Here is a 24,788-nt window from a genome sequence, read left to right as displayed (position 1 = left end):
TACTAGATTCCAAATCTGTTCCTGAGCAAAATTCAATGTGCTGCCAATAACCTAAAAAGCCCATATAGATGGAATATAGGCTGTTGAACAAACCACTGTTTCTCCTATGAACCTGCCTAGACCCTGAAATCCTGAGCAGACACTCTTCTCTTAGTACCACCACCTTCAGAGATGGTGGAACTGGTGGTTGCTTTTAGGACTGGAACTCCCTTCCCAGGGAAGCCAGAAGGGCTTGGGTATCCTTCCATATGCAGGGGAAAGTCTTTCCCCATTTTTTGTTTTTTTTTTACAGAATTGTAGATAGAAATTCTGGCTGCATTGACCATCCACCATTTACACTTCCCCATACTGCTCCAGAGTGATGTTATACAAAGCATTGTGGGTACATAAAAAAGGATAATTGACACCTGTTGTAAATTGCATTGCTGCTGCTTTGGAGTCTGTTCCCTAAAATTTACAATGTAGGGGAAGGAAGACTTTGGTCATGTAAGCATATGTCTTAAAATGCATCAATGTTGTAGAATTAATGCAGTTCAGCACCACCTTAATTCCCATGACTAAATGCTATGGAATCATGTGAATTGAAGTTTTTCAAGGTCTTTAGCCTTCTTTGCCAAAGAGTGCTGGTGCCTCACCAAAACACAAATCCCAGCATACCATAGCATAGAATCATGGCAGTGAAAATGGTATCAAACTGCATTAATTCTATAGCATAGTTGTACCCTTAGAATGAATAAGGCTGATGCATATGAGATGAGGATTTTTGACTCTCCAGCTGCAATTCCCAGGAGTTGTTGAAACTGCAGGAATTGCAGTTCAATATTTGGACGGGCAGAGAGTTTCCAGCCCATATGAGGATCAATGAAACTTTACACAGAGTGGAAAAATCAACTGTAATGGCTATTTCTTACTTCCTGAAACGCAAAGTTCTCATTGTGACTGCCTTCTTACTCACATAATGATTTAACTGATCATAATGAAACTAGCCAATGAGTGAGATATTACTCACTGAACCTCTGACCAGCAAGCAGTCCGATAAAGGAAACCTAACAGAGCCATTGCATGTGCATCTGTTCAAAAGTATGTTTCCGGTTCAATTAAACTCTCAAAATAATCTGTATTAGACTACAGCCTTAATGCATTTTTGTACAATTCGCAAAATAACTACAGCCATCCTTGGATATTCATTGGGGTTATTGATGGAGGAGCCCTGTGAAAATGGAAAAATCATGACCTAAAAACACATATTATTTTTTACCTATGAGAACACCTTTCTGGGAATGTTTAGGTGCTCCAGCGGAACTCAGCTTCCAAAGGAATCTTCTGGAGGGCCTAAACATGCCCGTAGAGTGTTCTCTCTGAGAATCTCTAGTTCTTCCAGCATGGCTCTATAGTTAATTTTCCCCAGAAGTTGATCATAATCATGGGCAATCTCTGTGGCTAAGCATGATTGTCTTCCAGAGGCAAAGTCTTGGCGGTGGATCTGTAAATGACTGTGAAGACCTATTCTGGATCTGATTAAGGACATAGATTTCCACGTGGAAGGCAGTCACGACAAGGATTTGCTTGATGCATCTTCTTCTTAGCATTTTCCTTCCTTTTTCCCTGTATTCGTGCCTCTTCAAAATTCATAGAAGCCTGATGGAAGATCAAGAGATATCTAGAGAAAACATATCAATCAAATCTGTGAATAATCCACAGATGTTAAAACCTAATATATAGGGAAGGCTATAAAGTATATTAACTAGACATCTTTTAGAAAATATCAGCTCTGTATAAAGCAGGAGGTTTAACAAGAGTAAAGTTCATTTTGAGTGTCCGAATCTATTTTTATAACTCTTGGCTTGTACACCAAATATGAGAAAAGAAGTTAGAATACTCTCCAGAACCGCCTATCTTCGCGATCACATCTCCTTCTATGAACTGGCATGAACTCTAAGATCTTCCGGAGAGGCCCTCCTTTTGCTCCCACCACCATCACAAGTACTGTTGGTGGGGACGAGAGAGAGGGTCTTCTTAGTGGTGGACCCCTGCCTCTGGAACACCCTTCCAAGGGAAACAAGACAGGCCCCATCCCTCCTCTCCTTTCGTAAGAGCTTGAAGACCTGGTCGTTTCAACAAGCCTTTGAGAATGACAACTTCTATACTGTTTATATTGTTATTATTATATTCCTGTTAAATTGTATATTTATGTTTTTTGATGTGGGCGCCATGGGGTGCCGATTTGTTAGCCATCCTGAGTCCCTCTGCAGAGGTTGACATAGGATGGGATATAAAAGCCTGAAATAAATAAATGAATACATTCTAACCCAGCCCCAAACAATATTGAATATGGCCTTGTACTTCCTACCTATTACCATGCCTCCAGCAGGCCCTGGAAAAGAGCAGCCACAGACCCGTACCTGCTATTGCTGTTAGCCTGTTATAGCACTGTACTTAATTCCTGGTCCCCTCATATTTTGAGTTTGCACCAGGCTTGGCCCAGCCTTTTAATTGCTCTTAACAGGCAGGATTAATTTTAATATATATGTGCTATTGTAATAATTTTAATGCTTATGTTGTTTTGTTAATTTTATGTTATGCTGTTTACTCTGTTTGTTTGGGTGATGTTGCTTGGAAACCGCCCCGAGTCCCTCTTGGGGAGATAGAGAAGTATATAAATAAAGATGATGGTGATGATGATCTTCCACATCATTGCTGAAACAAGAACTAGAGCATTGAGAAGAGATAGGGTTTAGATACAGTAGTAATCATGATGTTGCTGATAGTGTGGTCTACAGTGGCAATGGAGACAGCAGTAGATCTCAAAAGTGTGAATAATCCACAGATTATTATCCTGGCATTTTGGATCTCAGCTCCCAGAGCACTGGGCTCTGACCAAAGCTTAAAGCTGAAATTCAAAACCAATGGAGCACCAAAGTCAAGATCCACTCAATTAGAAGATTCTAGGAGCTGTAGTCACCCAAAACCAATTTTCTTAGGCCATGCGTACTTTACACAATATATTGAGTCACTCCTGATAATGTATATCTGGTTCAGAAAATAAATACTTAATTTTAGTTTACTTCTGTTTCTAAACCGCCATGAGCTTTCATATTACCTTTTAGCATAAATGTAATTAAATTGATTTTAAATCAGTCAACTGAAATAATGTAATATCCACTGAAAAGGAAATACAACAATTAAAAGAAACAACTCTATATCCACATACCTGAAAATAAACCTTACTAATCTCTGGCCCCTTTCACATCCCTGAATCCCACATTTTCTGCTTGAACTGGAATATATGGCAGTGTGGACTCATATAACTTTGTTCAAAGCAGATATTGTGGGCTTTTCTGCCTTGATATTCTGGGTTAGGGCTCTCAGTGGGCATTCTTTTGAATCGACATGCATATGATTGAAATGTACATAAAGTAAAGGGGTGTTTTTTTTCTTTACTATATTGCCCTCTAGTGGTTGAAAACTTTCTGTGCAATGTTTTTTAATAGTGAAAAGAAATCTTCAGAGAGAGAAAAAGCTAGCTGCAAGTATTGAGCTGAATCCATATTCATTCTCTACCAATGTTCAGGTTGCATAACTCGTCATTTTATAATTTATGCAGCACACATAATAAAAGTATTAATCATCAGAGTGTTATCATTAAAATGTAAAATACTTTGAAGACAATGGGAAACAAAACACCCATTTGAACAATTACTTTGTAGAGTGCAAAGAGAACCTTCTCTGCCAGATCTGCATTCCAAGAAGTGCGAAGCCTAATCAAAGCTCAAATATAAATCATAAAGTGAAATTTGCCAGGCTTTTGACAAAGACACTTTCCGGAACCAGAGTAAGCACGGAATAATAAAAACGATGTTTGTAGACCTAATGACCTTCCTCGAATCTAAAATATTTCATGTATTGGGTTTCTATGAGTTTTTCCAGGCTGTATGGCCATGTTCCAGAAGCATTCTCTCCGGACATTTTGCCCACATCTATGGCAGGCATCCTCAAAGGCTGTGAGGTCTGTTGGAAACTAGGTCTGTTGAAATTGTCCACATGCCTGTGGATTTCAGTGCTTCTCAGTGTTGTCTGACATGGTAGTTGTAAGAGTGATCCAGCAATTATGTGTTCTCAAATAATATGCTGTGCCCAGGTTGAATTAGTTTGCAGTGCCTTTCAGGCAGCAACCAGCCAGGCTTAGAAGCTGCAAGGCTATTAAATGTTAATCAGGGTGGCCATTTGCAACATTCACACTTGCCTCCGGCAGTCAAGACTTCTTTCTCCCACCCTGGACATTCCACACATATATAAACCTCACCTGCCCAGTTTCCAACAGACCTCACAACCTCTGAGGATGCCTTCCATAGATGTGGGTGAAACGTCAGGGGAGAATGCTTCTGGAACATGGCCATACAGTCTGGAAAAATCACAGCAACCCAGGGATTCCGGCCATGAAAGCCTTTGACAACACATTTCATATATTGTTTTGTAACTTTAGGGATCAGAAGGAATGAGGAGTCCATCAATTCACAGTAATTAAAATCATGGTTATATATAAGAAATTCAATAAGTGATGTGTCAACTTCGAAGGTAAGGAACGAGTTCATTTTTGGAAATTTCATTACTTCATGGTGAACACAGGGTTCATCTTCACTAGAATAAATGCAGTTTGGCATCACTTTGATGGCCATGGCTCAATGCTATGGAATCCTGGGAGTGTAGTATTCCAAGATCTTTCGCCTTCTCTGCCAAAGAGTGCTGGTGCTTCACCAAACTACAACTCCCATAATTCCATAACATTGAGCCATGGCAGTTAAAATAGTTTCAAACTTCATTAATTGTACAGTATAGGCATGCCCACAGAGTTCTAAAGGAAACTCACATTCATAAAAAATACACTAGACGTTGTAGGAGGGAAATGGGCAGCGTGTGCTCCCTTAATCCAGTTTATGTCACTCATTCAAGCTCTAGGACACTGCTAAAGCAGTTTTGGTCCAGCCTACTTAATCGACCGCATCTCCTCCTATGAACCCACACAAGCCCCGAGGCCTTCAGATGTCCTGATCTCAGTTCTGCCATCATCTCAAGTGCAGTTGGTGGGAACAAGGGTGAGGACCTTTTTGGTGGTGGCCCCACGGCTCTGGAATTCCCTTCGAAAGAGGATAGAACGGCTCCCTCTTTGCTTTCATTTAGGAACCAAGTTAAAACTTTATTTTGGAAGCAGGCCTTCTCTAAAGAAGAATAGCGGTACTCCAAACACCAGATTTATGTGTGCAATGTGTAAATTATAGTGGACCTCCGGCAATAGACTTGACTACAAACCTAAGGAATGGATTTTAGATGAGATTTTAATTCTATCAGATGTTTAAATTATGTTAGGTTAGTTATTTATTATGTTGTTGCAGGTTTTGTAACTTTTCATGAGCTGTTGTGGTTTTGAGGACTATAAATTGTTTTTTATGGTTGTAATGTTTTTGTTGACATGTTATTGAAATCGCTATTTTTTTTTGACCTTGAAAGAACACTTGGAGATTTCTAGGTTCTCCAACCAACTTCATGGTCAGTTTCTGCTGGAATTTGGTCACAGAATTATATTAAAGAACAAATCAAATGAAATAAAAGCCAATTCCAGAACAAATGTTTTCTTTATTAAAGAAATAAAAAATAAATAAAAGGTAAACCTAAGGGAGAAATATGAGAACCTATTTGTGGTCATACGTAGACCATTTAGCAATTACAGTCATTCATCCACATTTGCAGTTTTGCAGGTTTGATTATTCATGACATGGATTTAAAATTAACTTATAGGAATGACTGTGATTTTAACTGTTTTATAATGCTTATTGTTTAATTTTGTGTACTCGTGCTTTGGCTTATTTTCTTTTTGACTTATATTGATCTAATGTGTTATTATTTTATTATTTATTTTCGATGTATTTTTATTGTATTTACTCATGTTGTAAACCATTCAGAATCCCTTTGGACTTTGTTGTTGTTGTTTGCTGCTTTGAGCCCTGATCTGGGACAAAAGCCGGAGATAAATAAATAGATAAATAAATAAATAAAATTTCTTGTATTTTTGGATTGCATGAGAATCATTGATTTGGAAGAGAGCTCGTGTGCCATCCAGTCCAACCCCCTGCCAAGAAGCAGAAAAACTGCATTCAAAACACACCGACAGATGGCCATCCAGCCTCTGCTTAAAAGCCTCCAAAGAAGGAGCCTCCACCACACTCCAGAGCAGAGAGTTCCACTGCTGAACAGCTCTCACAGTCAAGAAGTTCTTCCTAATGTTCAGATGGAATCTCCTTTTTTGTATTTTGAAGCCATTGTTCCTCATCCTAGTCTCCAGGGCAACAGAAAACAAGCCTGCTCCCTCCTCCCTATGACTTCCTTTCACATATTTGTACATGGCTGTCATGTCTCCTCTCAGCCTTCTCTTCTTCAGGCTAAACATGCCCAGCTCTTTAAGCCTCTCCTCATGGGGCATGCTCTCCAGACCCTTGATCATTTAAGTCCAGTCCAACCCCCTCTCAAGAAGCAGAAAAATTGCATTCAAAGCACACTGACAGATGGCCATCCAGCCTCTGCTTAAAAGCCTCCACCACACTCCGGAGCAGAGAGTTCCACTGCTGAACACCAGCTCTCACAGTCAAGAAGTTCAGGTTCAGGTGGAATCTCCTTTCCTGTAGTCTGAAGCCATTGTTCTGCGTCCTAATCTCCAGGGCAGCAGAAAACAAGCCTGCTCCCTCCTCCTTATGACTTCCTCTCACGTATTTATACATGGCTATCATGTCTCCTCTCAGCCTTCTCTTCTTCAGGCTAAACATGCGCAGCTCTTTAAGCCTCTCCTCATGGGGCATGTTCTCCAGACCCTGGATCATTTAAGTCGACCTTCTCTTGACACATTCCATCTCCCTTTAATTGCGATGCTCAAATGAATAGGATTAAAACTTTAAAAAAAACAGATTTAGAGAAAAATATGTAAAAATATATGTTTAGAGTGAATGCAGCTACACCAAGCTTGGGCAAACTTCGGCTCTCCAGGTGTTTTGGACTTCAACTCCCACAATTCCTAACAGCCTACCGGAGTTGAAGTCCAAAACACCTGGAGGGCCGAAGTTTGCCCATGCCTGGAAATGGTGCGCATAGGCTGCTTTGTTTTCCAAAAGCCGGAACCCAAAGGCCGGGGAGCGGCGCGCGGTCGGCGTAGCTTGAGTGTGACACCCATCCGCCTGCGCGAGGGCCGGGGGACGGAGATCGCGGTGGGACCGGCCAGTTGAAGCACTTGGCGCAGGATCTGAAAATGGAGTGTGATGTGCTGGACGCGCTGGAGGCTCTGGGGTGAGACTTGCCTTACTATATGTCCTATGAATATCCCTCTTCAGTTTTCCTCCTCGATCAGGAAGAACTCTTCCCTGGCTCACACGTTGCTTGAGTTTTCAAAGGCTCGTTTTAAATTCTATACTGATGGTTTTAATATGCTTTGGCCTTATATAGTCCTTTAAACTGATTAATGTGTTACAGTACGTTGCTGTCCCCCCGCCATGCAGAGAAGCAGGTCGGAAATAACAATAATTCATTTAATCCAGTGGTTCCCAACCTTTGGTCCTCCAGGTGTTTTGGGAGTGATCCTGGACTCATCACTGAGCCTGGAAGCCCAGGTTTTGGCAGTGATCAGGGGAGCATTTGCACAGTTAAAGCTTGTGCGCCAACTGCGCCCGTACCTTGGGAAGCTCTGGTTACATCCCGTATAGATTACTGCAACGCACTCTACATGGGGTTGCCCTTGAAGACTGCTCGGAAGCTTCAAATGGGCTGGAGTGCAGCAGCCAGATTACTAACAGGAGCAGTGTTCAGGGAGCATACAACTCCGCTGTTGCGTCAGCTCTACTGGCTGCCAATTTTCTACCAGGCATAATTCAAAGTGCTTGTTTTAACCTATAAAACCCTAAACAGTGCCGGCCCAACTTATCTATTATTATTATTATTATTATTATTACTATTATTAACTTTATTTGTACCCCGCTAGCATCTCCCGAAGGACTCGATGCGGCTTACAAAGGCCAAGGCCTCAAAACACAACATAACAATACAACACCTAAAGCAAATTAAAAACAGTTAAAGCATATTAAACAACAAGCAATAAACAATACAACAAAAACACTATAAAACTGGGCCAGGCCAGAGTAATGTGTACAAGGTTAAAAGTGCTGATGTGACAGGTGGTATGTAAGGATTATAGGGTAAGTGCAGTGTGCGGTAGTCTCAATTCTAGTAAAGTGCTTCTGGGACTTGTTGTTGGAGATTCCTATTCTGGAAAGGCACATCGGAACAGCCAGATCTTCAAGTTCTTTCTAAAGACTGCCAATGTAGGGGCCTGTCTAAGAACTTTGGGGAGGGCGTTCCAGAGTCGGGGGACCACCACAGAAAAGGCCCTGTCTCGTGTCCCCACCAAACGCGCTTGCGAAGCAGGTGGGATCACGAGCAGGGCCTCTCCAGATGAAGAATGCATCTCTCCCTATGAACCCTCCAGGAACTTGAAATCGTCTGAGGAGGCCCTGCTCTCAATCCCGCCTGATTCACAAGCACGTTTGCCGGGAACGAGAGACAGGGCCTTCTCTGTGGTGGCCCCTCGGCTGTGAAACTCCCTGCCTAGGGATATTAGATCAGCCCCCTCCCTTCTGACCTTTTGAAAAAGAGTGAAAACTTTACTCTTTGAGCAAGCGTTTGGAACCACAGCATGACCAGACAAACTCAAATCGGAAAATGAACTAGAATGTCTAAGACAGGGGTCCTCAAACTAAGGCCCGGGGGCTGGATACAGCCCTCCAAGGTCATTTACCCGGCCCTCGCTCAGGGTCAACCTAAGTCTGAAATGACTTGAAAACACACAACAACAACAACAACAACAACAACAACAATCCTATCTCATCAGCCAAAAGTAGGCCTACACTTCCCATTGAAATACTAATAAACTCACATTTGTTAAAATTGTTCTTCATTTTAATTATTGTATTGTTTTAAGTGTCTTTTGCACTACAAATAAGATATGTGCAGTGTGCATAGGAATTCATTCATATATTTTTTCAAATTATAATCCGGCCCTCCAACAGTTTGAGGGACTGTGACCTGGCCCTCTGTTTAAAAAGTTTGAGGACCTCTGGTCTAAGACGATGGAACGGTTGAAGATTTGAACCAGAAGACATCGTTTTTATAATTTTTATTCTTCACTGCTTTTAATTGTTTTTAAATGTATTGTGATGTTTTTGCTTTTTATTGATGTATTTTTATACAGGGCATCTAATTGCTGCCAACTTCTACACCGCCCTGAGTCGCCTTTGCGCTGATATGGGCGGGATACAAATGTTGTAAATAAATTTCAGCTCCCACAATTCCTAACAGCTGGTAAGCTGGCTGGGATTTCTGGGAGTTGAAGTCCAAATAACTGGAGCACCAAAGGTTGGGGACTTTTGATGTAATGTGATAGGAATACTAAGAGGTCAGGCCCTCATAAGTAAAGTGTATGTACACCAGTCAGGGGCAAACTTAGGCCCTCCAGGTGTTTTGGACTTCAACTCCCACAATTCCTAACAGCCAGTTTTAGGACGTGTGACAGCAACTACTAATATTTGGTTTTAAATGTTTTAACCTTTATTATGCATGTTTTTAACCACATTAAACCACCTTGGGCCCTTAAGTGGGGAAAGGCAGGGTATAAATTTCTTAAATAAATCAAATAAATACTTGACTTCCCAATTGACTTCCCAATTGTATCTTTCGTGTGGGAATAATGTACTCCTCCACATGTTTCTTGAACTGCAACTCCTATCAGCCACAATAGCCAATGAGGAGGAGTGCAGCCTATCAATTTCTGGAGAGCCATGTGATTATCTAGAACAGTGGTTCTCAACCTGTGTGTCCCTAGATGTTTTGGCCTTCAACTCCCAGAAATCCTAACAGCTGGTAAACTGGCTGGGATTTCTGGGAGTAGTAGGCCAAAACACAGGTTGAGAAGCACTGACCTAGAAACTGCATTATATGGTCAGTGTATAGTCAGTTAAAATACATTATATATCTATACTGACCATATAGTCTACTTTCATTCTGGACTCATTTATACAGCCGTGTGCCAGATTTTCTCACTGAGCATTAACTGTGAGTACTCAACATCTTTGAACAAATTTGCCTGATCAAATAGTGACTGGTTTTGGCTAATCAGATACTAGCTATCCCACAGAATTTGACTGACCAAGTGCTTGCTGCCCTACTCTGGTGTTGGACTTGCCAACTTTGCTTATTAGGGTTAAAACTGAATGAATAGGGAATTAATATTTGTTAGGAAGGTGGTATTCATTAGGAAGCAAAGGTTTCTATATTGATTCTTCGCTGTCTCTTCAATTCTAGCATTGGTTTCTTCCAAAAAAGAAAGGTTTGTCAATTTTCAGTGGAATAGTTTCCAACAGTATTACAAACAGTTGCAATAGTAGTACAACTATTGGAAATATCCATAATAGTACAACTCAAAGCAGATTTAATTGTAGGTTGTTCTTTCTTGGTGGGAAAGAAAAAGTATGTTTTAAACTAAAACAAGATAGTTTTAAGTTCTTGTTGTATCTACTCCCAGACTCTTATGATATAGCTAAATTTAACTCACTTAATTTGTGTAAAGATACATGCAAGGCTTCAAGGCTAGGATTATTAGTAGATAATTGCTGATAGTTGTGTTCCAACTTTTTAATATACATTTGTGTTTGGCTGCAAAATTTTATATTCAAGCTTGGAAACGTTACTTTGGGGACTGCAATTTCCAATCTTTAAACCAGCATGGCCAATGATATTTTTGTTTGAAAATTGTAATAAAATGGTTTTGTTTTTTTTGTTTTTTGTTTTTTTGCCAAGGTGTGATTTACATGCATATTTTAGCTCATTCTTAATTTGATGAACAGGTGCCTTATGTTATGTCCATAAACTTGGAAGCACAGTCAAATGTGAGTCTGTGTGGATGTGAATTTCCTTGTGTTTACATGGAGAGAAATAACAGCTGACTCAGAAACACACATCTCCAGTTATAGGTTATTGCTAATATTCCTACTGTTGTGGACATTCCAAGGAGTGTTGTAAATGTGACAGTTATAGGTGACTGGCAGCCATTTGTATGCTTACTTAATGTTGCAAATGGATGCTCAGTGAGAACATGTGACAGGGTTATGTACTTTGGACGTGGCACATGTGTAAATTGGTTTTAGTGGCCACATCTAAGAAGCAGTGCAAAGCAAAATACTGTTTTTGCAACAGAACTTTTAATAGTCAACAATATTCTAGGTGGGAGACCAATTTAATTCCTAAAGATTTGCTAAATGTCAGTAGGAAAGATGATTTTTGTGCTATTGTCAGACTAATCCAAAGTTGGTAATGGCAGCTACAGTAGGTTTTCATGCTTTTGGAAATATTCATGAGTAAATGGATCTTGAGCAAGGATGGGTAACCTTTGTTTCTTCTCTGAGTATTTAAGGACACAATTTTCCCAATATCTTATTAATCCTTTAGTCTTGCTGGATGGGCTGTTGAGAGATGGGGGATCAGAGATTCTCCCCATCTTAAAAGAATGTTTCTCTGTTTGTACAAGAAAAATAAGCCTTTTGTTTATTACATTTGCATCCTCTCTTCCCTCCAGAGAGATCATGGAGGTCTCATTTTTATCTTTACAGCAGCCCTACAAAATAGTCTGAGAGGTAGTGGCAGACTCAATGATTTCTAATGAGCTTCAAGTGTCACCTGAGATCTTCCCAACTCTACGGTACATCTACACTGTAGAATTAATGCAGTTTGACACCACTTTAACTGCCCTGGCTCAATGTTATGGAATCATGGTACAGGCAGTCCCCAAGTTATGAACATGATAGGCTTTGTCAGTTTGTTCTGAAGCTGAATTGTATGTAAGTCGGAACAGGTACATTTTTGAAGTGTAGCTCCAGCCATTATATCTTGTGTGTGTGTGCATGCAAGCTTTGGATAGCATAGGGAAGGGTCAATGCTCCTGTGGTGTTTGATTTGCTGTCTGTGCTCCTGTTCATAAGATTTCACTGCATTTTCTGTACCTGTGATAATTGGATTTTGAAAAATTTGACTTGTTGTGAAAACCAGGATTAAAGAGAAATCCCCAGTGGAGACACCTTTTTCCCATGATAACTCTTTCAGGGGTGAATTTCCCTTCCGAATGTTAGATTTCTTTCACTTTTTGTTGTCTTATCCCCATTCTTAAATATGAGTGGTATGTAAGTCAGTGTTTGTAACTTGGGGATTGCCTGTAGTTGTAGTTTTACACGGCCTTCACTGTCAAATAGTGCTGGTATCTCCCCAAACGACAGCTCCCACAGTGCTATAGCATCGAGACAAGGAAGTTTAAGTGCTGTCAAACTGCATTATTCTACAGTGTAGATGCACCTTTAGTCTAACCAGTGTACCACATCAGCTATTATTTCTCTCACATACAAATTGCTGGAATTGTTAGAAGATTAAGGCTCATGATTCATCAGTGAACATTTAGTCACAACCATTATGGAGATGATCTAATTTATTTCAAAATAAAGACGGAGAAAACAAATGGCATAAGAGCGAAAAATAATTGTGAGATTTTTCAAGGAAACCTTTAATGTCGATACACAAAATATTATGAAAATACTGATATTTAAATTGAACTCCCTAGTTTGCATATTATACAGATTTGTTGTCACTAAAATGTATCTTCAGTAATCTGTTTACATTAAACATTTTAAATGGGCAAAGAGCCATTGTTATTTAAGACTCACACAACACATGCAGTTTCTTTAATATACAATAACATAAATGGCTTTTTCAGTAAAGGATTATTCATAAACAAGCAAATAAATTTCACATTGGAACATTTTCTATGTTTCACAGTTTCTGTACTTTGTAGATTATATGTTTTGTATTTCCCTCCCTCATTAGATACAAAGGCCCTCTTTTGGATGAAGATGCCCTTAGTAAAGCGACAGAAAGTGGTCTGGCTTCTCAAGACTTCTGTGAACTTTGTGTTTGGTTAAGTTCCCAGATACAGCCATTGTGTAATCTAGAAGAAAGCATCTCCTCAACAAATGGTATTGCTACAATTTTGATTTAAGGTTTTGGAATCTTGTTTGCGTTGTTTACACAGGCCAATTTACCTCTTGTCATTCTTCTGTAAAAGCTCATTAACGTAGTACACAGGACTGTGGAATCTGTGGAAATTTACCAACTCTGGCTCCAATCTCAAATTTAAAACTTACAGTATTAAATGCCTACTTTATTGCTTATTTACTTTCATAGGAATTTAGAAATTTTAATCAAAGATATATTTGTATTCTATCAACCTAAGCAGTTCAATGATTTATGTGGTGGTGATGAAAATAAATGCCTTGTGCTACCATTTGTTACAGTGATGTTTTTCATTACTAATTAATATATATTTGTAATTTATGGAGAAGCTGGAGTCAGAGTTACATTCAAAGGCTTGGCATACTTACTCCACAGTAAAAATATATACATATGTATATACACATGTGAACAGAAATACATTCTGTCCTGTTGTGATGCTAGGTTTTTTCTTAAGATGTGGTATTAACATATGCACAATTTACTTAATTTCTGTTATATTGAATCTGAAATACATTACATTAATGTTCAGGATTATCTTATGAAATGTATTTGCACTGGTTCCCAAATCATTTTTCAAGTTAATTCCTGTAAGCAAATTTGAGAGATTTATATTATATACATTTTCCCGCCCCCCTCTCTTCTTGTAAAGGTAGTGAAGATGTTGAAAGTTTACAGCTCGAGTTGAGTGGCTTTTTAAAAGAATTGGCTTGTCCATATTCTACGCTCGTATCCGGAGAAATTAAAGACAGATTGAAAAAGAAAGACGATTGTCTTAAAGTTTTATGTAAGTTATATGATATTTATTTTGTAAATACTTCATGCATTGTTTGGTCTAGCTTTCCAGGGAGAAAAGAGTCACGGGTCTACATCCAATTGTATACAGGTAGTACTTACAATATTTGAAGGCAGACCACAGTAGCTAAAACTTGAATTAAAGGGACCAAGGTATGATGCCTTATGCTCCAAATAATATTTAATGTTGGGACATCACAGGAATTGCTCACTCCACTGATTTTTTTTTTGCACAGCAGTGTTTGTCCACATCTAACACTGAAGGTGGTTTTTTATGAGTTGAATTATTTTCAATCAATTAGCCATTGATTAAGAATGATTGACAACTGGAAAATAGAGGGAGAAAATGTGGAGGCCGTGACAGACTTTGTATTTCTAGGCGCAAAGATTACTGCAGATGCAGACTGTGGCCAGGAAATCAGAAGACGCTTACTTCTTGGGAGGAGAGCAATGTCCAGTCTCGATAAAATAGTAAAGAGTAGAGACATCAGACTGGCAACAAAGATCCGCCTAGTCCAAGCCATGGTATTCCCTGTAGTAACCTACGGATGTGAGAGCTGGACCTTAGGGAAGGCTGAGCGAAGGAAGATCGATGCTTTTGAGCTGTGGTGCTGGAGGAAAGTGCTGAGAGTGCCTTGGACTGCGAGAAGATCCAACCAGTCCATCCTCCAGGAAATAAAGCCCGGCTGCTCACTGGAAGGAAGGATACTAGAGACAAAGTTGAAGTACTTTGGCCATATCATGAGGAGACAGCAAAGCCTAGAAAAGACAATCATGCTGGGGAAAGTGGAAGGCAAAAGGAAGAGGGGCCGACCAAGGGCAAGATGGATGGATGGCATCCTTGAAGTGACTGGACTGACCTTGAAGGAGCTGGGGGTGGTGACAGCCGACAGGGAGCTCTGGCGTGGGCTGGTCCATGAGGTCACGAAGAGTCGGAGACGACTGAACGAATGAACAACAACAACAACAGCCATTGATTCTGTCCCTGTAATTTAAGGATAAGAATGTCACTTTGTGATTTGATGGGTGTTTTAGATGCACAGGTGATCATACATAATAATAGGGGGTTTTTTTTTTATTTCTAAACTGCCCTCTCTCACCAAAGGGACTCAGGGCGGTTTACAGACACAAAACAAAAGGCAAACATTCAATGCCTCAAATGAATGCAAACACATCAAAATAATACAAGGTAATGCACAGGAACAACAGTAAACTTACAACAAAGAATTAAAAATCAATATAAAAATAATAATTTTTTAAAATCCAATAGGACATAGTAAACTAAAACATGAGTAAAACATTGCAACATATACCCTAAAAGAAACTATGATACAAATTCATTAAAATGCCTTTAAAATGATGAACACCAGTATTCATTTAAGATGTATCATAGCAGCCATAAAATACAAGTGGGTTAGCCAGTGTGCCAGTGGGTTCAAATGGTTTACAGTGCCATTCCCCAAATGATCGCAGAGATGTCTTAGGATGAAATCACTGGTTGTTTCCTCTAAAGGGAAAAAGATGGATAGTTCTAGAAGTGCAGTTCTTACAAATGTATTTATTTACTTCATTTATATACCGCTTTTCTCAGCCCTCAGGCAACTCAAAGCAGAATAACAAAGTCATTGTTATTCCAATCCAAAAAGCAAGTTGAATCAATAATTTTTGTAGTTCTTTATTAAAGTTTATTAAAGCATATTTGTTAAAACATTGCTATTGCAGCTAAATTCTTTCTTGTTTGTTTATTTTGATAGCAAACAGTCAGATCTGACTATTAATTGGTTTATTTATTGAAACCTCTGTTCAAGTGTTTATCTACTTCTTTTCTCTCTCTAGTATTTCTAAGCACAGAACTGCAGGCTTTGCAGATAATGCAGTTCAAGCAACACAAAAGTTCTCATTTGATAAAAAATAATGAAATCCACCAAGAAATCCAAAAGATCTGTGAAGTCTTGAATATACCGAAGTCAGCATCCTCTTCAGATGTTCACCCCCTGCCTGTAATATTAAGCAATATAGAATCAAAGGTACATTATGTTTTCTGTATATGAATACTAAATATTCAAACATTGGACATTTACAATTGTTAGCTCAATTGTGGAATATTATGGAGTTTTGTTGAAATATAAAACATTCCAGAATCTACGGAGGCCTGTAGAGGTCAATGTGTATAGGCTTCCACCCCCAGATGGGTTGTAAGGACAAGCGGAATGTTGTGAGTGCGAATCACTAATCAGTAGCCACTTTGATCACAAAAGATCCCTTCAAGTGAGTGCTATGTGAAGGGAACTATGCAGGAGTTTAGAAAGCTCCCAAATTGTAGCAGCTCTTTCTTCTGACATCTGCTACAGTTGGACAGTTTCTTTTTCACTCTCTTTCAGGGTGCATCTACACTGTACAGTTGATGCAGTGATACCACAGCTTAATGCTGTGGAATCATAGGAGTTGTAGTTTTACAAGGTTTTTAGCCTTCTCTGCCAAAGAGTTCGCCCACAATTCCATTGAGCCATGATAATTAAAATGGTATCAAGTTGCACTAATTTTACAGTGTAAATGCATTCTCAAGGCAGCTGACTAGTTGCTTAGCTTGTTGTAGGTTTCTTCTTGCAGCAGTACCAGCAGAGAAATAACGGAAGTTTTCTACTGCTGGTTAAACTGGGCATAAATTTTCTCCTGTAATCGTGCTCTTTCCTGTAAATGGGATAATCAGAAGATCGGGGTCTCTAGAGAGAGTTTGCAGAACATTTTGGCTGTCTATGAAACCGATCTTTCCTAGTTATCAGACTTTTTGAGAACGAGGCCCAGTTCCTTGATGCTTCTTGTCTCCTATAGCAGTGGTTCTCAACCTGTAGGTCCTCAGGTGTTTTGGCCTACAACTCCCAGAAATCCCAGCCAGTTTACCAGCTGTTAGGATTTCTGGGAGTTGAAGGCCAAAACATCTGGGGACCCACAGGTCGAGAACCACTGTCTTACAATATGGCTATTCAAATATCTAGCTGATTGTCATAAAATAATATGGAATTTTTTGTAGGTTTTGGTTATGATGTGTCTGTGTCACTTTTTTTCAGGTTAAGGAAAATTTATCAAAATTTCCAAATACTCAAGTGGGTAAACCCCTGCTGAAAGCGGCTTTAAATCCAGAACAAATGGTAAAAGAAGTTTGTAATTTACACATGCACATTTCCCTTGTGATTGAATGATGCTCTTTGTTTCCGTATCTTTATTTGAGCAAAGTTGAATGCAGTTTTCAAGACTAGATTTAAAAATGTGATTGTTTTGTTCAATACATATTTTTTGTGTAGAATTGACAATTAAAACATTTTGTTTTTAAGTGATTTCTTTGTTCTGTAGTATTGTGAAACTGTTTGGTTCTCTGATGCTGCAGGAAAAACTGGAAAAAATCAATGACACTCTTCTCAGTGAATATGAATGCCGGCGGCGTATGTTAATGAAGCGTTTAGATGTCACTGTACAATCTTTTGAATGGTCTGATAGAGCAAAGGTAAATATATTTAATTCCTTGCAGGTATTTTATTCTTGAGATAGTCAATAATAAAGAAGTTCAGAATTGCTACCACTTCTCACCTACATTCATTGATACCATTAGCTCTTGTAGTCATAAAATCAGGGAATCGTGAATGTGGGAGAGACTACAGGGGCCACCCAGCCCAACCCCTGCTATGCAGAAACACACAATCAAAGCGTTCTTGGAAGATGACAATGCCCTGTTTAAAAAAAAAAAACTCAGAGAAGGAGATTCTACCACGACAAGGCAGCTCATACTATCAGGAATTGTTTCCTAATGTTTAGGTGGAATCTCATTTCCTGCAGTTTGAATCCATTTCTCTGTTTAACTTCCCAGATCAGACAGAATCTGTTGTTGTTGTGGCTGTGTGCCTTCAATTAATTTCTGACTTATGGCAATCCTAAAGTGAATCTGTCATTAGGTTTTCTTGGCATGATTTGTTCAGAACCTATGTGCTAAGGGAGTGAGACTTGTTCTGGGTCTTTTAAGGTCTATAGAGTTATTAGAAATTAAATCTTTAAGGAGTACAAACAGATGCCCTCAGATTTTTGTGCATTTCTATCAGCTAAGAGAGGCTCTCTGCCTATTTAGAACAATGGTAAAATTATTATTGCTAGTCGCGTATTCTTCATGGAGAGCACAAACTTTTCTTTTCTGAACATCACCTCCCAAGTTGCAGAAGTGATGGCAGAGCTGGTGACTGAGCACATTCCTTATTTGAGAATGTCCATGCGGTATAGAACTGTGTATGACAGTGTAATTTCTTCATGTCAAAGAGTTAGCTTTCTTTAACAGCCAAGAGCTTAAAAGAAAAATGGTTGCATATCAGTTTATGTTTACCTGTGAAATGTGGTTTTGCCTGTTCTGTGAAATTACTCAAATGATACAGTGTTTTACTTTAGTCATTCTAGTACCTGCAAATTTGCATCTAAGCCCTTACGTGCTTTTAAACTGCAAAATGTATTTGCCAGCAATACATTTGTCATAAACTACAACATGGTAAATGTAACATTGCTCATTACTGCTATTGTTTTAGTATTGCTTCTACTTAAAAGGTTGTTTTATCATTTGTTTTTAGGTGAGAACAGATGACATTGCAAGGATTTATCAGCCCAAACGTTACGGACTGTCTCCTAAATCATCTATCTCCATATCCCATCTTTTAGCTGCTCGGGAAGACTTATCAAAGATCATAAGAACAAGCAGTGGAATTTCACGTGAAAAGACTGTGTGCGCAATTAATAAGGTACATTTCCCTTTATTTCAGGAGAGGAAAAAGTACAGTGCTTCAAGTAACACCCAGAGATGTTTTTATGCCCTTCCAGGACCCCAAAATGTCCTGCAAATGCACTCCAGGAATGCATACTATGGGTTTATTTGGTGTGGAGGGCATTTGTACTATAATAATAATAATAATAATAATAATAATTATTATTATTATTATTATTATTATTATTTCTTACCTGCCTCTCCTCATGGCTCGAGGCAAGCCACAGCACAGTAAAAATAGCCACAAATACTATAAAATTTCTACAAACATACATTTTAAAATGCAGTTCCATAAAATATACATATCAAGCATTTCTTTAAAATACACATTAGTAACACGGGACAGAGATGAAAGCACAGGGCATGAGTTTAAAATTCATGCTTTCAGCTGGCTAGGTATTCCTGCTGGATGAGATTGGTTTTTAAACCTGGAGATGTAGTGGTTCTCCATATGGCAAATACAGTTTTGCAAATCATGCTCCCAAAAGCATTTACAAAATACACCATCATGTCCATTTGTAGGCGAGAGGGGCATTTCCATCTCCAAATAGTCCCAGGAGGGATCTTCGTTGAAAAAAGAAGTGAACAAGAAAATACTTCTGCTCATCTCTTGTTAAAAAGGTCTTTTCTGACCCCCAAAATGTAGGGATATTGCCCGCATCCTCCAAGGGCATTTGGGGGCAATTTTGGGAAGGAGATACAGCCTTCCAAGATCTCTGTTGCCCTTAGCCTTCCACAGTTGCTCACACTTCAATTGTGGCGTTTTGACATGACCAAAATAAATCCTGGATCAGGATTTATGATCATTTTTGTAATACTTTTAATGTGCTTCGTCTTTTTTTTCTCTCTTTTTTTTTTTTTTGTATACTTGTCATCTTGGCAATCCAATAGAGGCAGGTTGGGTGTTGGGTCACGCTGGTTTTTGTATATTTTTGAGATGGCCATGATAATAATGGTAATAATAATAATGCAGTTTATTTATATTCCACTTTATCTACCTGGAGGGTATACAGATACAAGTCAATCATTAAATGCCTTTTACACAGTGAACAACAACGACATACAATACATAGACAATAGTAAAGGCCTTACCCTTTCATCTCTGGTGTCTGGGGGCAATGCTCAATTTTGCCGGCATGTCTGCATGGAGCGCCCTTTTACCTTCCTGCCAAAACGGTACCTATTGATCTACTAGCATTGCATGCTTTCAGACTGCTAGGTTGGCAGAAGATAGAGCTAACAGTTGGAAGCTCGCCCTGACTCGCGGCTTTAAACTGCTAACCCTCCGGTCAGCAGATTTCCTGCAGCTAGCGGTTTAACCCGCTGTGCTACCGTAGCCCCTAAGTTTCCATTGCTAAGTAATGGAAACTTAATATATCCTGCAGTGAAATTATCCTTACATCACCTTTTGCTCTTCTCTCTTCTTGTTTCTTGAGGGCCATGTTTAATTACAGGATGAGGTTCCTGTGCAGAACCAATTTGTGTAATGTGAGACACCCTGATATGAAGTGGTTTTTAAAGACTGTTGCAACCAGAAGTGTAAAATTTGTTGGTTTGATTTGAGAACAGGTATTAATCTGGGTGGAAACAAACCAGCAGAAAAGTATCCAGTATATTTAAAAATAAGCAAACTTTTAGAAAAACAAATTGTTTTTAACACAGAAACGCGTCACTATAAAATCCCAGGTCAAGCCTTTGCCCATAAATAATGGCTCTGTAGATTTCTAATCGATCTGCTTATTTTGTCCCACTCTGGGCAGAATATCACACAACCCTCATTGTACGATGTTGTGGGAAACTCTACTATAAATGAATGGCCACCACAGCTGGGCACATCGCCAACACAGGAAGTTTGCTTGAAGCCAAATCTTGCCAGTAGTGTTTGCATAGGAAGATAGTGTGTGACTTGGAGGGAGCCTGTGTGTACGTGCAGTTTTCAAAGTCTGTCATCATACCTGTATCTGCTGGATTTCTTCATTTACTCCTCTGTTGCTATATATGTCCAACAAAATATTCACTGTTTATTCCTTGAAAAGTAAGTGTGTGCATGTTTCTGGCCATGTATCCCATACAAGAATACTTGTCTAAATGATATATTTACCATCATAGCTGTAATGTTCTTAATAGGTCTCCAGTGAGTAGTCAGATACGAGAAGTGTGCAGAATACTTCGATGAGAATTAGGATGACTGAAAAACTCAACCTTTAGAACACTGGGCAGAAACAAGCCACTCTGAAGTTCATAACTAATTTTTTTTTCTTTGCAATGGTTTTCATATTAGCACATTCGAGTGGAAGCTATCTTTGGAGAAACTTTATAAACCAACTCTCCTGTACATTATTTTCTACCCCACCCCCCAAATTAACCTAAAGTGACCACTTTACCTTTCACTACTGCAGTATATTAAGTACTCTGGGATGCCAGTGTTTCCTTTTCATGTGCAAATTATTCCTTGGATTGCATTACTCTTTGTGATGCTATACTAAAGACCTATGTCTGCAATGGTTATTTTTGCCTAATTCTTTAGTGGCCAGCCACTTCTGTGAAATGCCAAGCTAGATTCTATTTCTTTTTCAGGTCTTGATGGGAAGGGTACCAGACCGTGGAGGCAGACCAAGTGAAATTGAACCACCACCTCCCGAAATGCCTCCATGGCAAAAGAGGCAAGATGGTGGTGGTCGAGGAGGAGGAAGGGGGGGCTGGGGAGGAGGAGGAGGTGGCAGGGGAGGAGGTAGGGGGGGTGGCGGTGGTGGTTGGGGAGGAGGGGGAGGGGGTTGGGGGGGAGGTGGAGGTGGTGGCAGGGGAGGTGGTGGCAGTGGTGGTGGCTGGAGGGGAGGAGGGGGTGGTGGTTTCCAAGGGAGGGGTGATTACAGAGGGCGAGGTGGATATGGAGAATCATATGGTGGAAGGGGAGGAGGAGGAGGATATGGAAGGTACTAGCAGAATCAGTCCGGACTGTTTCCTGTGCACAGAATACCCAGAATAAATTATGGCTGGCTAAGCAGCATGAGATCTCAACTACCTTGATTTTCCTTATTGATGAATTATTGTCATTCACGACACCGTTGAGCCCTTTCCACATACACACATCCATTTATCACACATGGTAAGCTCTATGTCATTGGAAATTATGGTTCGGGGAGAGTTCCCATGTTGAAATTTGCTACAAAAGAAACACTAATTGCCTTGGCACTCTGAATACTGAACCCACAGATTATGTGCTGTTTTTCTCTGCACAAGTGATATCCATGTAGAAAATATGTCATGTGTGAAATGGCTCTACTCGTTTTGATTATGAAGAATTGTTAAATAGGCCATTTTTATTTTTGACACTGTTTAGGTGCATCTGCATTTTTAATTTAAGATTATCAGATGGGACATATGGATATTGTACCTGTTCATACTACAGTGGTTGCATCTTACAAAAAACAGTACAGAAATCACTGTATGCTAAAACTGGCTTTCAAACAATTATGGAGAAAGTGGTGTGTGCTTGTCATTAGAAATTGAACTCCTTTCCCATGTAGTCAGCATTTCTCAGTGGGGAAGAACCGGGGAGTGTGTTTCTAGTCTTAATAAGCAGAATATCAGATCATCATGAATTCTATTAAAATTGCTCCTGAGATCCTGTGCTAGTCATTAGTTTATGTATGTAATTCCACCAAAAAAAAAAAAAAAAAAACTAGATACAGGCATGTCCTATTTATTTGACAAGTTAGGGACCAGAGGACTGTCAAAACCAGAAATTATTAAAATGAAACCCTGTTCTGGAGACTAAATTCAAACTGCTTTGCTGTGTTTTATGACATGGGTTTGAATGGGCAGCAGTAAAACACCTTTTGGCTCATCTACCATGCTATCTAAACCACTGCTTCTTAAAACTGGGACCCAATCCTAAATGGGGGGCCCTTAGCTCAATGTTGGAATTGCAAAAAAGTTTGCAACAGTAAAAGATTTTTTGAAAGTTGCCTAGTGGCAGTTTTAGACATTTACATGAATCTCTTGTGCAGTGTTTACATCAGAAGATGCTTCAGCTGTACTTCATAAAAAGGGAAATCAGCCTGTTTAGCAAGCTTTGCAAATGCTGATTTGCTAGCAGTAAAGATATGATTTTATAAGTATTTATATGCCTACATACCTAGGGTCATGTAAACATGGGCCAAAATGGATCCCAAGTGGAAAAGTATAAGAAGCCCTGATCTAAGTCATCACATTTTTAAGTCTGCTGTATTTTAAATTGGTTTCGATTCTTTTTAAATCATTTGAATTTTGCATCAGTTTTATTTTAATTAAACTGTATTTCAAATTGGTTGTAGTTTAAGTTGGTGTTGTTGTAATACTGTTGTGTTTTAAGTCAGTTATATGTATGTCTCCTGGTTATAATTGAAAAGAGTCTAAAAAGCAGACTGTCAAAAAGTGAATCATCGAAAAAAGGAGAATATTTGTATTGAGAATACAGGAATTTTTTTTACTTTAAATGGCTGAGAAATGTCAACTCTACTCCCCCCCCCCCCCCCTAAGCTTATATTTACAAGGATGAGTAATGGTTGGTTTCCAGGTGTTTTCCCCCTGAAACTCCCATCTAAAAGAGATAATGGTGAGGTCATGGAAGCCCAGATTTGCATCATCATGTCTTTCTTGAAGTTGGGGTTCCACAAGCCTGCTTGGTACAGAGATTGTGACACCGTCCACTGCTATATGTAACAGAAAGCACTCAACTAGAGCACTGGCTAGATGCAAGGACAAATTGCAACAGTTGTGAGGTACAGCCAAAGCTGTGGATTCTCTGACACACAAGTATGCTTGAAGAGGTCAAAAGTGCATTTGGCCACATTTTTTTTGGCTTAGTCATCAAGACTGTGAAAATATAAACCCTTGCTTTGCTATAGAAGTCAAAACACTGTGACTTCTTATGTCATGCCCTAGCATCAGTTACCTACTTCTATCAGGCCTCATTTTCTATTATTCCTCACCTGGGAAATATAGATATTTTCCTTCTGTCTCATGGAGAGATGCATGTACAGACACTTTTTAGTCTAGAATTTTAAATGTTAGAGTGACTAGAGGTCTTTAGTTAGCCATGTTTGGAAATATCTCCCTAGCCAGGTAGGAAAGCAGAAAGCTTATATTGGCTTTTAAATTGTTAACTTTTACAAAAAACATTCTGGGCTTTTCCAAGATTGGAAGATACTTGAGACAAAGTTGATCATGGCCAATTGGTATTTTGTCAACCTCTTAAGAACGCAATAAATTAATCTATTAATTTTTGAGCATTTCTATAAATTTTGTATGGTTTTCAACTGAATGCTGTGTTTTGTAACACTTGAGTTTTATTTAAATAGTTTGTGCTATCAGTTCAGTTTTATGTTGGAGCATTTTCTTTTGAATGTTTATATGAATGGAGCAATCTAGGAAAAACCGTTTTGATGGATGTGTGGAGAATATTATCTGTTAAAAAGTAGGTTGTTTACATTTGTGAGCACTGAAATAAAGTATGGAGAAGTTGTTGTCACTTGTTTCTTATTTGCATATTGGCAATATCCATGGTATAGGCTTCTTTCATTAAATGGCATCATTCCACAAATTACTAAGTGGGAAGAACAGCAGGATCATTTGAGTGATTTGTTTAATAAGGTGGCAAGATGTGTGACTCCTCTCTAGAGTTAGAGATCATGCATTTCCTAAACGTTAATCTAAGATCTTTGGTCTTATTGTTTTGTTTTAACCTATTGATTCCAATATAGAAAAAAACTAACCCAGTTGAAGGAGAGATATACACTTTCCCCAACACTAGCTGCACAGGCCAAGGAAAGAAGGGTGACTGGATCCAAAAACTTGCTACATAAATTCTTCCCTTTTAAACCCCTTTAGCAGAGCACAGTTGGAGGTGTACACTTTCCAAAGCAGTTACCGTATATACTTGAGTATAAGCCAAGTTTTTCAGCCTTGTTTTTAAGCTGAAAAAACCCTCGGCTTATACGAGTCAAGGTTATTTATTATTTTACTCTGTTATATTATTATTACATTTCTTATTTTACTCTTATGATTTTATTACATT

The 24,788-nt window shown here is 39.1% G+C and overlaps 1 protein-coding gene across 1 annotated transcript; it reads left to right on the top strand.

Annotated features, from left to right (window-relative positions):
• The first annotated feature begins 7,219 nt into the window (after positions 1-7,219).
• FAM98B (family with sequence similarity 98 member B) lies at positions 7,220-24,237 on the top strand. Its single transcript, XM_060759999.2, has 8 exons — positions 7,220-7,329; positions 12,958-13,106; positions 13,793-13,927; positions 15,772-15,962; positions 17,004-17,084; positions 17,321-17,437; positions 18,540-18,707; positions 21,308-24,237. The coding sequence occupies exons 1-8, from the start codon at positions 7,292-7,294 to the stop codon at positions 21,668-21,670; spliced, it is 1,242 nt and encodes a 413-aa protein (XP_060615982.2). The 5' UTR covers positions 7,220-7,291; the 3' UTR covers positions 21,671-24,237.
• Positions 24,238-24,788: the final 551 nt, after the last annotated feature.

The sequence above is a fragment of the Anolis sagrei genome, chromosome 1, assembly GCF_037176765.1.
Source record: "Anolis sagrei isolate rAnoSag1 chromosome 1, rAnoSag1.mat, whole genome shotgun sequence".
NCBI classification, from domain to species: Eukaryota; Metazoa; Chordata; class Lepidosauria; order Squamata; family Dactyloidae; genus Anolis; species Anolis sagrei.
Note: the sequence above shows the minus strand (reverse complement) of the source record. Positions and strands in the feature narration are given on the sequence as shown.